The 12,486-nt window shown below is 40.0% G+C and overlaps 1 protein-coding gene across 2 annotated transcripts in view; it reads left to right on the top strand.

Moving 5' to 3' along the window:
* The window catches only part of ADAMTS12 (ADAM metallopeptidase with thrombospondin type 1 motif 12), a 372,760-nt gene that overhangs the window by 234,089 nt on the left and 126,185 nt on the right, over positions 1–12,486 (top strand). For both annotated transcript variants that reach the window (XM_068535210.1, XM_068535209.1), the window contains exons 10-12: positions 2,676–2,768; positions 4,233–4,378; positions 7,029–7,198. In XM_068535210.1, coding sequence (XP_068391311.1) covers positions 2,676–2,768; positions 4,233–4,378; positions 7,029–7,198 — 409 coding nt within the window. The remainder of the gene's footprint in view (positions 1–2,675; positions 2,769–4,232; positions 4,379–7,028; positions 7,199–12,486) is intronic.

Raw genomic sequence — 12,486 nt, 5'->3', positions numbered from 1 at the left:
TTCCAAGGTTTCTTTCAGTCAGGGGGTAGTCCTTTGGGGTTATGGCCTTATATGAGGTATCAGATCCAACTTCCTGCCCTACATAGACGTGAGGCATTTTCTCCAGTGCCCAAGTGACCATCAAAACTAAAATCTAAGTTACTAGGTGTGTATCTTCAGATTAACAATTTCTCCTACATTTTTAGCCTCTGAGGATTTCCCTTTCTTACCAATTCAGGAATGTGTTTAAAACATTTAGAATATTTTCTCCAGGATTGTAGGTGTTTTACAGAGGTAAGGACTTTTCTGGTTATCTCTGGTCAGATCTTCTTTTATATTCTGTTTATCCACACTGAACAACCTCATTCCCTGTACATGCTGAGTTCTCCACTACCTCCAGAACTTTACATGCTCTGGTTCCTTTGGACCATCCCTCCTACTCATCATTTGAGTCTGAGCTTAAATATCACTTCACATCCTATTGTTCACACCTGTGTATTTTTTTGACAAAGCTTTTACTAGACTATAATATAGTTGCTTCTTACTTGTTTATACCCTCCCCTACTATATTGTAAACTTTCTGAGGGAATTTTTATTCCTGACATTCAGTAGTACCTAGCACATAGTAGGCACTCAATCAGTAAGTGAATGAAGACTTCAAATCCCTGCATATTGCAGCCAAGATAACCTAATCATTTTCAATATTTAAATAAAAACAAACCTAAAATACTAGAGAATGTAGCGTCATCCTTCTTTATTATAACTTTTGTTTATCTTGAAATAGTTTACGTCTCAAAAGAAGCTGCAAAAATAGTGCAGAGAGTTCTTGTGTATCCTCACCCAGAATATCATTCTTTATAAATGCATTATGAATTTATAAGAAAGTTTAAAAATATCCTGGGGGGGGGGGGACAAAAAAGGAGTGATAAGCATCAAATAACTAAAGGGCTTTGATTTTAACATCTGAATGGCAACAGACAATGAGATGTTCACCTTGAGCAGCACAGTGAGTTAGGGCTGAGACCCCTACCTGAAGCTGGGAGCCTTTATGAGCTACACCTCCATGACAGAGTAGATTAGAAGAAATCCACCACCAACAAAGGGAGATGACAGAGAAGCATCTTTTATCTCAGCCTGAGTTTTGAGGGGGAAGGATGCTAGTGGATAACATTCTCACTAGAAACTTCCTACCATGGGCCAGCCTCATGCCAATTTAGAGTTCATATTTATACTCTCACATGGTTTGAGAACCCCTATGCCAAAAAAATTAACATGAAAATATTTCTGACCTGATAATACCATAGGATGCCTGGTAGAAACAAAGGTTGAAAAACTGCCCTGGAGGAGCCAACACTCAGCTAAGGATGCACAAAACCCCAATAGATAAAGCTTTGTTCAGTTGAGTTCACAATTCAGCACCTAATTAAAAATGTAAGATAGTCTATCTTCAACTAAATGAGGAAAGACAATAAACCTTCAAGAGATTTGGATAATTGAATTTTTTTAGGTACGGATAATAAAATAGATGTATAAAAGAGGAGTTTTATATAAGAAAAGGGAAAAAAAGCACTATATGATATATTTAAAGTAGATGTGAAGAACAATTACAACCTCTAGAAATGAAAAATACCGTGATTGACTATAAATTTAGTGGATGAGTTACACAGCAGACTTGACAGAGCTGAAGAGAAAATCAATCAGTTGAAGTTTAGAGTTGAGAAAATTCCTTCCCATCCCACTTGAGTGTTTCTCAGAGTTGTGTGATGGAGGAGAGGCTGGCCTTTTCCTGATAGAAATCCAGGCTTTTTCAACTTTTATGTATAAGAAAATTGAGAGCTAAAAAATACGAAAGTAAAGTTGAAACATGAAGGACGGAATAGGAAGATCCATCAACACTAATTATGAGTTGCAAAAGGAGAGAATAGTTGCAAAAGTTGTAATCATGGAGAGGCAAGATTTAGAAAGATAAAAATTAAGAATTTTCTAAAATAGTTAAAAATACAAGATCTTATGATGAAGGAGCATACTGAATATAGAGTACAGTAAGTAGATGGAATGATGGCAGATGGGTGGATAGAAGAAAGACTAAAAGGTGGATGGAAGCAGCTGAGCCATTTCAGATGCTATGTAAGAATCTTGTCAACCTTCCCTTGTTCCTACTGCAGGAGGAGAAATGTGAGGGAATATTCAATTCACTCCCTGGCAGCTAAAACAAGCTGGCTATTTTGGGTAATAAGTAAATAAGCTGAGGTTTTCTGGATGGAATAGTTTCACTTTCCTTCAATGAGCAGGCTCAAGTTATAACCGCCCAGCTGTTTGTAATCAGGTCGCCTTCCATCACAGTCTGGATTGCTCTTTGATGACTACTGTCACCAGTTGCCCTGCCTACAGGCAGTGAGTACTGGATATTGTGCCACACGTATAGAAATTCAACTCTTGGGAAATGTGTCTTACCTCCCATTTTCATATTGCCTAGAATGGCCTACAGACCACTGTTTACGAGTGATGACAAAGTCCAAGTTAAGTTTAAACTGAGGGTTCTTGTGTGATTACTTTGCATCACGTTACTCACTAACAACCGCAGCATTTATTGTGGGTATGTGGGTGAGTGTGTGTACATGTTACCATCACCGTAGAAATGCTTTTGTGCAAGTTTTGAAAGTAAAAAAAAGTACGATCTCATGTTTGTTTTCCAGAATGTTTGCCAGACACTGTGGTGCTCTGTGAAAGGCTTTTGTCGCTCCAAGCTGGACGCTGCTGCAGACGGGACGCGATGTGGTGAGAAGAAGGTGACGTGTCAGTGATGTGAGGAAGGAAGGGGGTGGGTGAAGGGCTTAGCATTCTTGGGGAGAGCAGAGGAGAAGGCCCTGGAGAGCAGCTGCCTCTGGGTGAAGGCAGATCATCCCGCAGTCAGACTTGCCAAAGGAAAGGATTCCACTTCCGCGACTCCTTTTGAGCCTTCACTGGAAACAAGTAGTTAGGGAGAGAGGGCCACGCTCCAATTATAAAACATCTGGCCCATCTTTTCCTGATGAATTTCTGTGGAGTTTGTGGTCAGTAACATCTGCTGGACTTATCATCAACCTTCATTTTGACATTTTTTCCGCCCTCCATATTGAACACTGGGAAGGACAAGCCAGTGGCTTCTTCTTTCCAAAGATGCTGAATTTAGACCACTTGTTATCTTCTTTCTCATCATCTGACCTGATTGCATTTCTTGAAGTCCTACGCACCTTACTAAGCAGGAAAGCCATATACTCAAGAACTCAGAGATGTTAGATACCCTCCAGACTACCTAAGAACAGGGTAATACGTGCTGCTTAACAACACCATTTGGGTTCGTTGTGGGCCTAGGATTTATGTGTTTAGTGGGTGTCTTTGCACAGCTTGAGTGTGACATGACCCACCACTGAGATTACAGAACTTGATCAGAATACACAGTGACCAGAAATAATGAGAAAGAGGAGGCCAGCAGATGAAACATGCCCAGATCCTCCAGGAAATGTGGCCATTTCTAACAACCAACTTGCATTTCTTGTTTCCCTTTTCCTGTGTTCACCCTCCTAAACTGGTAGTTGTTGAAGGATTCCCTTGAAGAGGGAGAGAGTGGACTTTTTCCTGAGCCACTTGAAACACCAGAACTGGAAACAGTAGGTAGAGTTATAGGAAAGCAGAAATTTTTCTTGATGCCTAACTTCAGCTTCTTAACAACTTGTGTTTTCAGGCAATGAGTGGACATTTTGCAGGAGGATGTTATCTGTTGCAAACATTAAATACCCATAGAGGCTATAGAGAAGTGTTATCACAGTGCCAGTCTGCAAAATGTTTGTTATGGTCTTCAACAAGATAAGAAGCTTGCACCAGAAAGTAAATCAATTATGTTACTGAACAACTATATTACTAAGCATATTCAGCTGACATGCTTTTCATAGTGAGACTTTCTCAGTGAAGGAAGCGGTGTGTTGATTTACTTCTGGGGTGCAATCTGCCAGTCGCACTTTGAGCAACACTCCTGCATTCACTGCAGCTAGGCACTGTAAAGTTCCCTTTAATTCCTGAAATTCTCTGATTCTAAAACCCAAGACTCTTGGGGGAAATTCTTTTATGAGGCTCTCTTTGTGCTACATCTGATGTGTGACTTGTAGGAAGTCTGCTTGCTCTGGGAGAACTGGGTTTAGACTGCTAGGTTTCCTGACTCAGCTTACTATGGGAACCTTCCTGACTTACGCATCTCCTGCCTTTTCCCTTTCCAGTGGTGTATGGCTGGCAAGTGTATCACAGTGGGCAAGAAACCAGAGAGGATTCCCGGAGGCTGGGGCCGCTGGTCACCCTGGTCCCACTGTTCCAGGACCTGCGGAGCTGGAGCCCAGAGTGCAGAGAGGCTCTGCAACAACCCTGAGTAAGTCCAGCCAAAGATATTTCCCTTCCTTCCATGAGCACTGGGAGACTAGTCGGGGGCAGCATGACTTCAGTGACCCCAAGCCTCCTGAGGGAAATCAAAGATGTTCCCCAAAATGAAAGGGAGCCAGGAGGAAGATTCATAGAGTGTGAAAAAAAGGTGGTTCTTTTTTGCTTTGTTTCATTTTGGCTTGGCACTGGATTCTTACTAGAACTTGGGTAAGTAAGCTGATTCCATCATTTGGAGAAATAAGCAAATTTTTTAAAAAAGTACAATCTATGTGAAAGACTTTAGGAGATTACACAATTAAATCCTTCTAAATAACCCCATTCTATCAGTGGGGATTAGTTATACCAATTTTGCTGATAAGATGGCAGCTTTCTTTCCATCATAATGAATGTATAATTTTATAAAAATATTCTTCTTCCCTTAGGTGACTAATTAAATAGCTAGGCACATTTTTTGAGGATAATTATTTTTAATGTTTTAGATTAGGATTTTGTAAACCTCAGAGTTCCATATTAGCCTGTCAGGGATTCCATAGACGTTATTTCACAAGTGGCTTTCAATTTTTTAATCAAATTGCTTAATTTTTTCATATTTTAAGTTTGTATAATGATATTATATATGAATTAAATTTATATTTCCTTGATTTCCAAATATATATTACATTCTTAATTTCATTATTTCTCAGTATACTAGTTCCCAAGTATAATTTTTAAAAAGTGTACATACAATGCCTCCTGTAAGTAGAAAATGTATTAAACTTCTTTTACCTAGATTTACATTAGTCTGCATTAAAGAGTAAGAGTCACATTTTTTAAAAGTGATAAATATGGTTATAATTCTCTCAGTGTCTCAGTTCCAAATCTTACTTCTCCTTTTTATTAATAAATATATTTCTATATGCATGTATATATATATATATATATATATATATACATATAAACTATATATATATATATATATATATATATATAATTTCTCCTAGGGGTTAATAACTTAACATCTATGAAGAGTTTAACACAATATCTACTACATAAAATTGTCAGTAAATGGTAGTTATTATGCTATCTTTACCATCTCCCATGCATATAAGTAAGTGTACATTTGAGGAATTTGGACAAAATTGTTTTAAAATCTTGCCTTTTTGTTTAAATACAAGGTTCCTGTGACTTCAAAAACTCAAAACCAGAAATTCCTTAAAAAGTATCTTTACAGAATATCTTTATTTTATAGTTTGTTTCAATGTGATCAGAAAAGTGATTTCCATTTCAGAGATCAGGAAACACAGGTGATTTGTTCTAGGACCTATTGTCAGTGTTCTGTATCAGCCACTACCAGTCCGTAGCCTTCCTGGGAGGATGGTCAGTGATCCATGGTTGTCAGAAAAGGGACATCCTTGTTGAGGAAATGAAAGATGATCCTCTAACTTGGCTTCAGGGGGAAAAAATGTTCCCAACTCCCATCTCAGAGGCTACAGTTTGTCTTAGAGTCTCCTTGGATGAGTGACCATGTCTGATCTCAGTAGCTGGTTTGCTTAAGTTCACTGAGAACCATAACAGTGGAAACAGTAACAGATTCAGTTCTGTGATTCAGGTCACAGACTCAGGTCAGTGCATTACCAACCAACGCTGAGACGGTATCCTTGATATGTATCGGTCAGCTGTCTAGTGAGAACCCAGCAGGGCTTGGCTCACAAAAGGCTCTTGGATGGAAATGACTTGGAGAGGTGCCAAGTCATAGAGTGTCACTCCATCATCACAAATAGGAAGCCAGCCTACCCTCAACTCTCAAGGACAATTCTTAGTCCCGCCTACAGGGAGTTAATGAATGTGAACTGCCTTAGTCAAAGAATTACCTTTGGGTGTGATAAATGCAGGAAGTGCCTACAGTAGGATAATAAAGTGTCATTTAAGAGGAGAAGGAGGTTACTTCTGGCAGGAATTCAGGAAGAATTCATGATGGAGATGGAGATAGCATTTATTGGTCCTTAAAGCACAGGCAGTATGTAGATGTTTAGAGACTTGAGAGAGCGGAAATCTATCTAGAGGCACAGAAAAAATAAAAGCAAAGAAGTCAGCCTGTATCATGGGAGCAGTGTGCAAATGAGGAGGAGTGTGGGAAGAAAAGTTGTTCAGGTGAGGTAAGTCAGTATCATGAGGGCCTTGGATGCCAAGCTCAAGAGGCTGGACTGGATTCTGTGGCCATGGGGTGTCATTAAAGATTTTTAAACAGGAAACTAAAATAACTAAGGCAATCATAAAAATTAGCCAGAGAAGAGTGTGTACAGTAGGTTTAATGAGGAAAAAGAGGGCAGACAGGGTTGGAGTTAAGGGGTGAACTAGTTTGGTGATTGTGGGAATGAAAAGGAGGAAACAAAACTAAAGTCACAACTGATGACCAGGCAACTAATTGACCATGGGGTCAAACTATTTCAAAACAGGTAGCTATATACTTGGGACTGAATGTTCATGGGCAACAGCAAAAATTGTGGGAAATTTGAAGAATTTATTCAAACGGTGAGCTTTGAGGCTAGAGAGGGACATGGTTTGGCAAGGAATGGGCGTGGCCGGATGCCAGAGGATTTTTAACAGAAAATGCTGGCCTTTAAGGAAATTAAAGAAGAGTTTGTGTGTTTCATGTGTAGACCAAAGTTTGGAGGGAAGTACTGCACTGGAGAAAGAAAACGCTATCGCTTGTGCAACGTTCACCCCTGTCGCCCGGATACACCAACATTTCGGCAGATGCAGTGCAGTGAGTTTGACACTGTTCCCTACAAGAATGAATTCTACCACTGGTTTCCAGTTTTTAATCCAGGTAAGGAGCTGTAACAGTATATTCCAGATCTAAGGATATAGCCATTATCAGAAAGCATTTATCTGTCAGGGTACCTGTGATGCCTTGCAAAGTTCAACAAAAAGAGAATTGTGCCATCAAGAGTTTTATATTTTAGGAGGTGGAGACACTGACCTGGTTAAGTGGATCAGTAAACGTTGAAGGTGAATATTCCAACTCCATGCTGAGCTCTGTTGGAGATAAAAGAGAAGTTTATCAAACATGATGGCTCACTTCAAAACAGCTGAGGTGCAACTAAGCAATAAGTGGGGCTTGTAGGGATTCAGAAACTAATCACTGATGAAAGTGCTTGTTGATGAGCACGTGGAGCTGAATGTAGTTTTGGCAGAAATTCAGAAAAGAAGATCATTATGGTTTTGGAGTAATTTCAAAGGAGTCTTCCGAGGAAGTAGTTGATGATTCTTCAGCATGAGTCGTCTTTCTCTTGGCATAAGTAAAGGGCAAGGCATTCAAAATAGAGTCATCCATTCCAAGTGAGAGGAGAAAAGCACAAGGAAAGACAAGATGGTAGAAAATGAATGAGAAACTTGATCAGAAATGAGTACAAGCCAGCTCTGGGCCAGAAATCAACATTTTTTTAATGTATAGGGCAGTATAAGAAGGGTAAAAAGTAAAGTCAAGCATCTACAGGATGCATGTCAGAGGATGGGGGCATAACAGAGTTGGAGAATGGAGCAGGAGCTTTGGCAGTGCTTCCCTTGAATCAGCACCAGTGACGCATTCTCTCCTGAAAATGAGGAAGGATGATTGACTGTTAGCTATAGGTTAGCCTCAAAGAGTATCTCTGCTATTTGTTGTTATTCAAACAGAGAATGAAAGAAAGATTTTCCTGAGTTAAGGCGATTTGAGACAAGGTAGTGAAAAGTAACCACGTTTTTTGTGATTATTCAGTTTCTGAAATGCAGCATGATAGAACAGAAGAGGACTTGTAGATAGATGTCAGTCAGTGAATGAAAATTACATATTTCGACTGTTAGAAAAATGTTATAGTCAACTGCTTTTGGGAAAAAAAAGTGCTTTTCCTTCTTTGTGTCTCCAAAATACCCTGATGGCTGTTGGTTGTCACGGGCAACGTCTGCTCCTTGTCTCCCATTGTCTAGCACCATTCATGCTCTAGGGGAGTGAGTCGTTTGGTTTTTGGTGCAATTTTACTTTATGATCCAAGCACTCGAATACAGGAAAGCTCGTGTATATACTCATATGGGTGCAAAAAAAAAAAAAACGATGGTTATGAAAGGTATAGCCAGTTGGTACTACCTATACCTGTATTTTGGACATTCTGTTTTGTTGGAACTAGTTGAGTCAGTAGTACTATAGACCCTGAATGAGCACTCTTCCAGGACTAGAATGGCATAGCTGCCTCAGTGTTGTGACAGGTGCTTAGTTTGGGATCCCCACACAAGCCAGATTCAGGGTTGAATTTGTGTCTGCTGGACTCTGATGGCTCAAGTAGCTGGATTTAGAATGAAAAGATTTGGTTCAGCTTGACTTTTCATTGATTTACAAGCATTTATCGTGTGCCCACTTTTTGCATAGCCTAGCAATAGGTATTAAAGAAATGAGAGCTATAAAAGCAGACACAGATTTCACTCACTTTGGAGTGATCGGTTTGCATCTGTACTGAGGCTGTATAAACCATGTGAGGAAATTTAGCTGAGTGCCATCTGCTTAACTCACCGTCTACCTGGTCTGTAAGCCTCCATTCTCCATCACAATGGTTTTCTTACAGGCTCCTGTGCTATTATTTGAGCATAATGACTTACCTGCTAACCCAGGTAACTACCACCTTGACCAACACACTGATTTCTTTCCCCCATCAAACTCTATCCTACAGAGCTGCTATTTTCTTAGTTCTGGGCATCCCGGGTGACAGCAATGTGGCATTCATGACAACAGCTCTGTGCAGAGCACTTAATCTGTGCCAAGCATTGAGCACTTTACACCCTCCCAGCCTTTCCTTAGAAGCCACCAGAGGATAAACTAACTTACAGCAGAGTTTTCTACCCACTCAGTAGACAGTGTTAAGTGTCTTAGTAAGTGACCTTTGGCAGATTTGCTAAGTAGCCAATGACAGAAGAAGAATCAGAGATTCAAACATTTGGAATAAGCATAGAATCTCCATCAAAACTTGTAGTTTTCAAACTCTGTTCCAGGGCTTCCAAAAATGTTTGATTCTATTATAATTTCATTTTCCAAAAGAAATAATTTAAACTATTTTTAAAAGTACAATAAAGAACAATGCTTACACTCAAAAAACAGTATATGTTGAGTTTTAACATTATCAAAAAACACCAATACGTTAACTTACACGAATTAGTTTGGTTTTCTACAGACCTTAGAATAAAAGTCTCCCATCAACACAATTTAATTGAGAAATATCCTGAGATTACAGGTCAAGTTGTTCTAAACTGTTATCATTTACAGCTGTTTGTGTGAGTCAAGATTTTTCAATGCTGTACAAACAAAAAAACCCACAGAAAAAAATCAGGTGCTGCAGCCATATGTCTGTAACTGCCATCTGTAAACTTGATTTCAAAATTTTCTGTTCATCTTAATAGTCTCTTTGGATCCCACTGAACTATTTTTAAGCATTATATACTTGCACTTATAAAATTTCTGCTTAATAAAATCCTGATTTTTATCTGCTTCATTAGCAAGATCTTGATAAAAGAAAAATAATTCTTCTTCCTAAAGGGTTTGAAAACTACTAATTTAAATCAACTTACTTTCCAATGTAGGCATTTCCTTTACCAACACTCCTGGCAAAAAAAAAAAAAAAAAAAAAAAAAAGGCATCCAAACTCCACTTGATCGTATTCATGGAAGCACCAGTGTGAAGAGCTGAGGCTATACATTTTCTCACTTACCGCCATCCCCATCCTTCAGAGATGAAGAAACGTAGTCTCAGAGAGGACAGTGACTTATTCAGGGTTATAGTGTCTTATATAATGGAGCTGGAATTGAAGAATACAGTCTGTTTGATTAAGAGGCTGAGATACTTATACTAACTTACATTCCTAGGGACTTGATTAGCCTATGTGAATAGAAATATGTTTACATCCTGCATCATCTATCAGGAAATGGCCAGAACCTGATCTTGGTGCATCACTTTCTTGGAATCTCTCTTCCTTTTTGGATGTTTTTCTCAGAACCCCCAAATAAGTCCTCATTAAGGCTAATTTTTTAGTTGTTGCTTCTGAATATTTCAGCCCTATCAGTGCTTGCTGCCAGTGAGGTTTCCAGCATATGTAGAAGGTCTGACATGAGGTCAGACAACAGTCTGCTCCTCCTGGAGGGATAGGATCCTTCAGGGACATCTGTAAGGAATTGTTGCAATCGCGTTCCCTAGGAAACAAACTCTAAGACAGACACTAGCGTGTGGGAAGTTCAACAGGTGCGGAAGGAGAGGGAAGGAAGAGGGCTTGGGCGAGGGGAGAAGCTGGGGTGCAGAGCACAGTCTCAGCAGAGGGCTTCTCCACCCCTCGGGAAGCTCTACAGCTCAGAGGACCTTCAGAGTTGCTGCAGTTGAGGTGGGGCAACCAGTCCTTGAAGCCCCACGTGGCCCAGACATTGGGTGTGGTCTGCCCCAGGAAGGAGTGAGTGTCCTTGGGCAAGGAAGCTCTCTTAGGCCAAGGTGACAACTGAGGGCCAGTGCTGGCAGCACTCCCAGGAACTGGACACCTGGGAGGACCTGGGCGCCGTGCACAGAGTTGATGACAAGAGTACTTGGTGTTTAGAAAGAAACAGCCTTTAAAGAGAGTGTCATTGCGGGGAGCAACCTGGGAGATCTTCTAGCCAGAAGCCTCTCATTTCACAGACTAGGAATCTGTGGCTTCAGGAGGGAAAATGATGGAATAATGAGGATGATGTTTGCAGACACCCCAAAGCCATTCACAACCCCTTCACTATCGTCTACAAGATAAGAGGGAAAGCTAGAAGACTTGCTAAACTGTATTCCTGGGAGCCCCAGTTCCAACCAAAGAGATAAAGATGGCAGCTTCGCTGGGTCAGGCTTCTGGGAAGGATTTTAATTGGTACTGACCAAGCTGCCCTCGGCCCCCTGCCTTTCTGCCTTTCACTCTGCCCTCGTGCTGCCTGGGGTACAGCAGTCCTATCGCAACCATGCTGGGACGGCTGAGAGGAAGACAGAAGGAGTATAGCCCCTGGATTTCTTGTTACGTGGGAAAAATAAATTCCTGTCCGTTTAAAACAAGGAAGCGACATTTTTTTTTCTTTTTCTTTTTTTTTTTTGCTACTTGCAGCGAAACTCATTACTAACTGTTAACGAGAACAGGTTATATTAAACTTACATCAGTATTTGTTCTGTGTAGGTACTTACACTCAACACTTCGTATGCATTTCCCTAATTTTATCTCCACAAGAAAATCCTATATGGAAATTTAAGGTTTTGATCTAATTCCTATGGATATGCTGATAGATTTAGAGAATAAGTAACTTCTTAAACTCAGACTGTACAATAAAGCCAAGAGTTATCCCTGGCCTGACTCTGCATACTAAATATTAGCCATAGAAACAGAGACTGGGATAGGCCCATTACCTTAAGAACAATGCATTGAATTTTGAATTTTACCTAAGATGATGTTCATGTTTTTTTTAAAAATAGATGATTTTCATCTCACACCGGTCAGAATGGCCATCATCAAAAAATCTAGAAACAATAAATGCTGGAGAGGGTGTGGAGAAAAGGGACCCCTCTTGCACTGTTGGTGGGAATGTAAATTGATACAGCCACTATGGAGAACAGTATGGAGGTTCCTTAAAAAACTAAAAATAGAATTACCATACGACTCAGCAATCCCACTACTGGGCATATACCCTGAGAAAACCATAGTTCACAAAGAGTCATGTGCCATAATGTTCATTGCAGCTCTGTTTACAATAGCCAGGACATGGAAGCAACCTAAGTGTCCATCAACAGATGAATGGATAAAGATGTGGCACATATATACAATGGAATATTACTCAGCCATAAAAAGAAACGAAATTGAGTTATTTGTAGTGAGGTGGATGGACCTAGAGTCTGTCATACAGAGTGAAGTAAGTCAGAAAGAGAAAAACAAATACCGTATGCTAACCCATACATATGGAATAAAAAAAAAAAAAAAAAAGGTCATGAAGAACCTAGGGGCAAGACGGGAATAAAGACGCAGACCTACTAGAGAATGGACTTGAGGATATGGGGAGGGGGAAGGGTAAGCTGTGACAAAGTGAGAGAGTGGCATGGACATA

The sequence above is a fragment of the Eschrichtius robustus genome, chromosome 2 (assembly GCF_028021215.1).
Source record: "Eschrichtius robustus isolate mEscRob2 chromosome 2, mEscRob2.pri, whole genome shotgun sequence".
Taxonomy (NCBI): domain Eukaryota; kingdom Metazoa; phylum Chordata; class Mammalia; order Artiodactyla; family Eschrichtiidae; genus Eschrichtius; species Eschrichtius robustus.
Note: the sequence above shows the minus strand (reverse complement) of the source record. Positions and strands in the feature narration are given on the sequence as shown.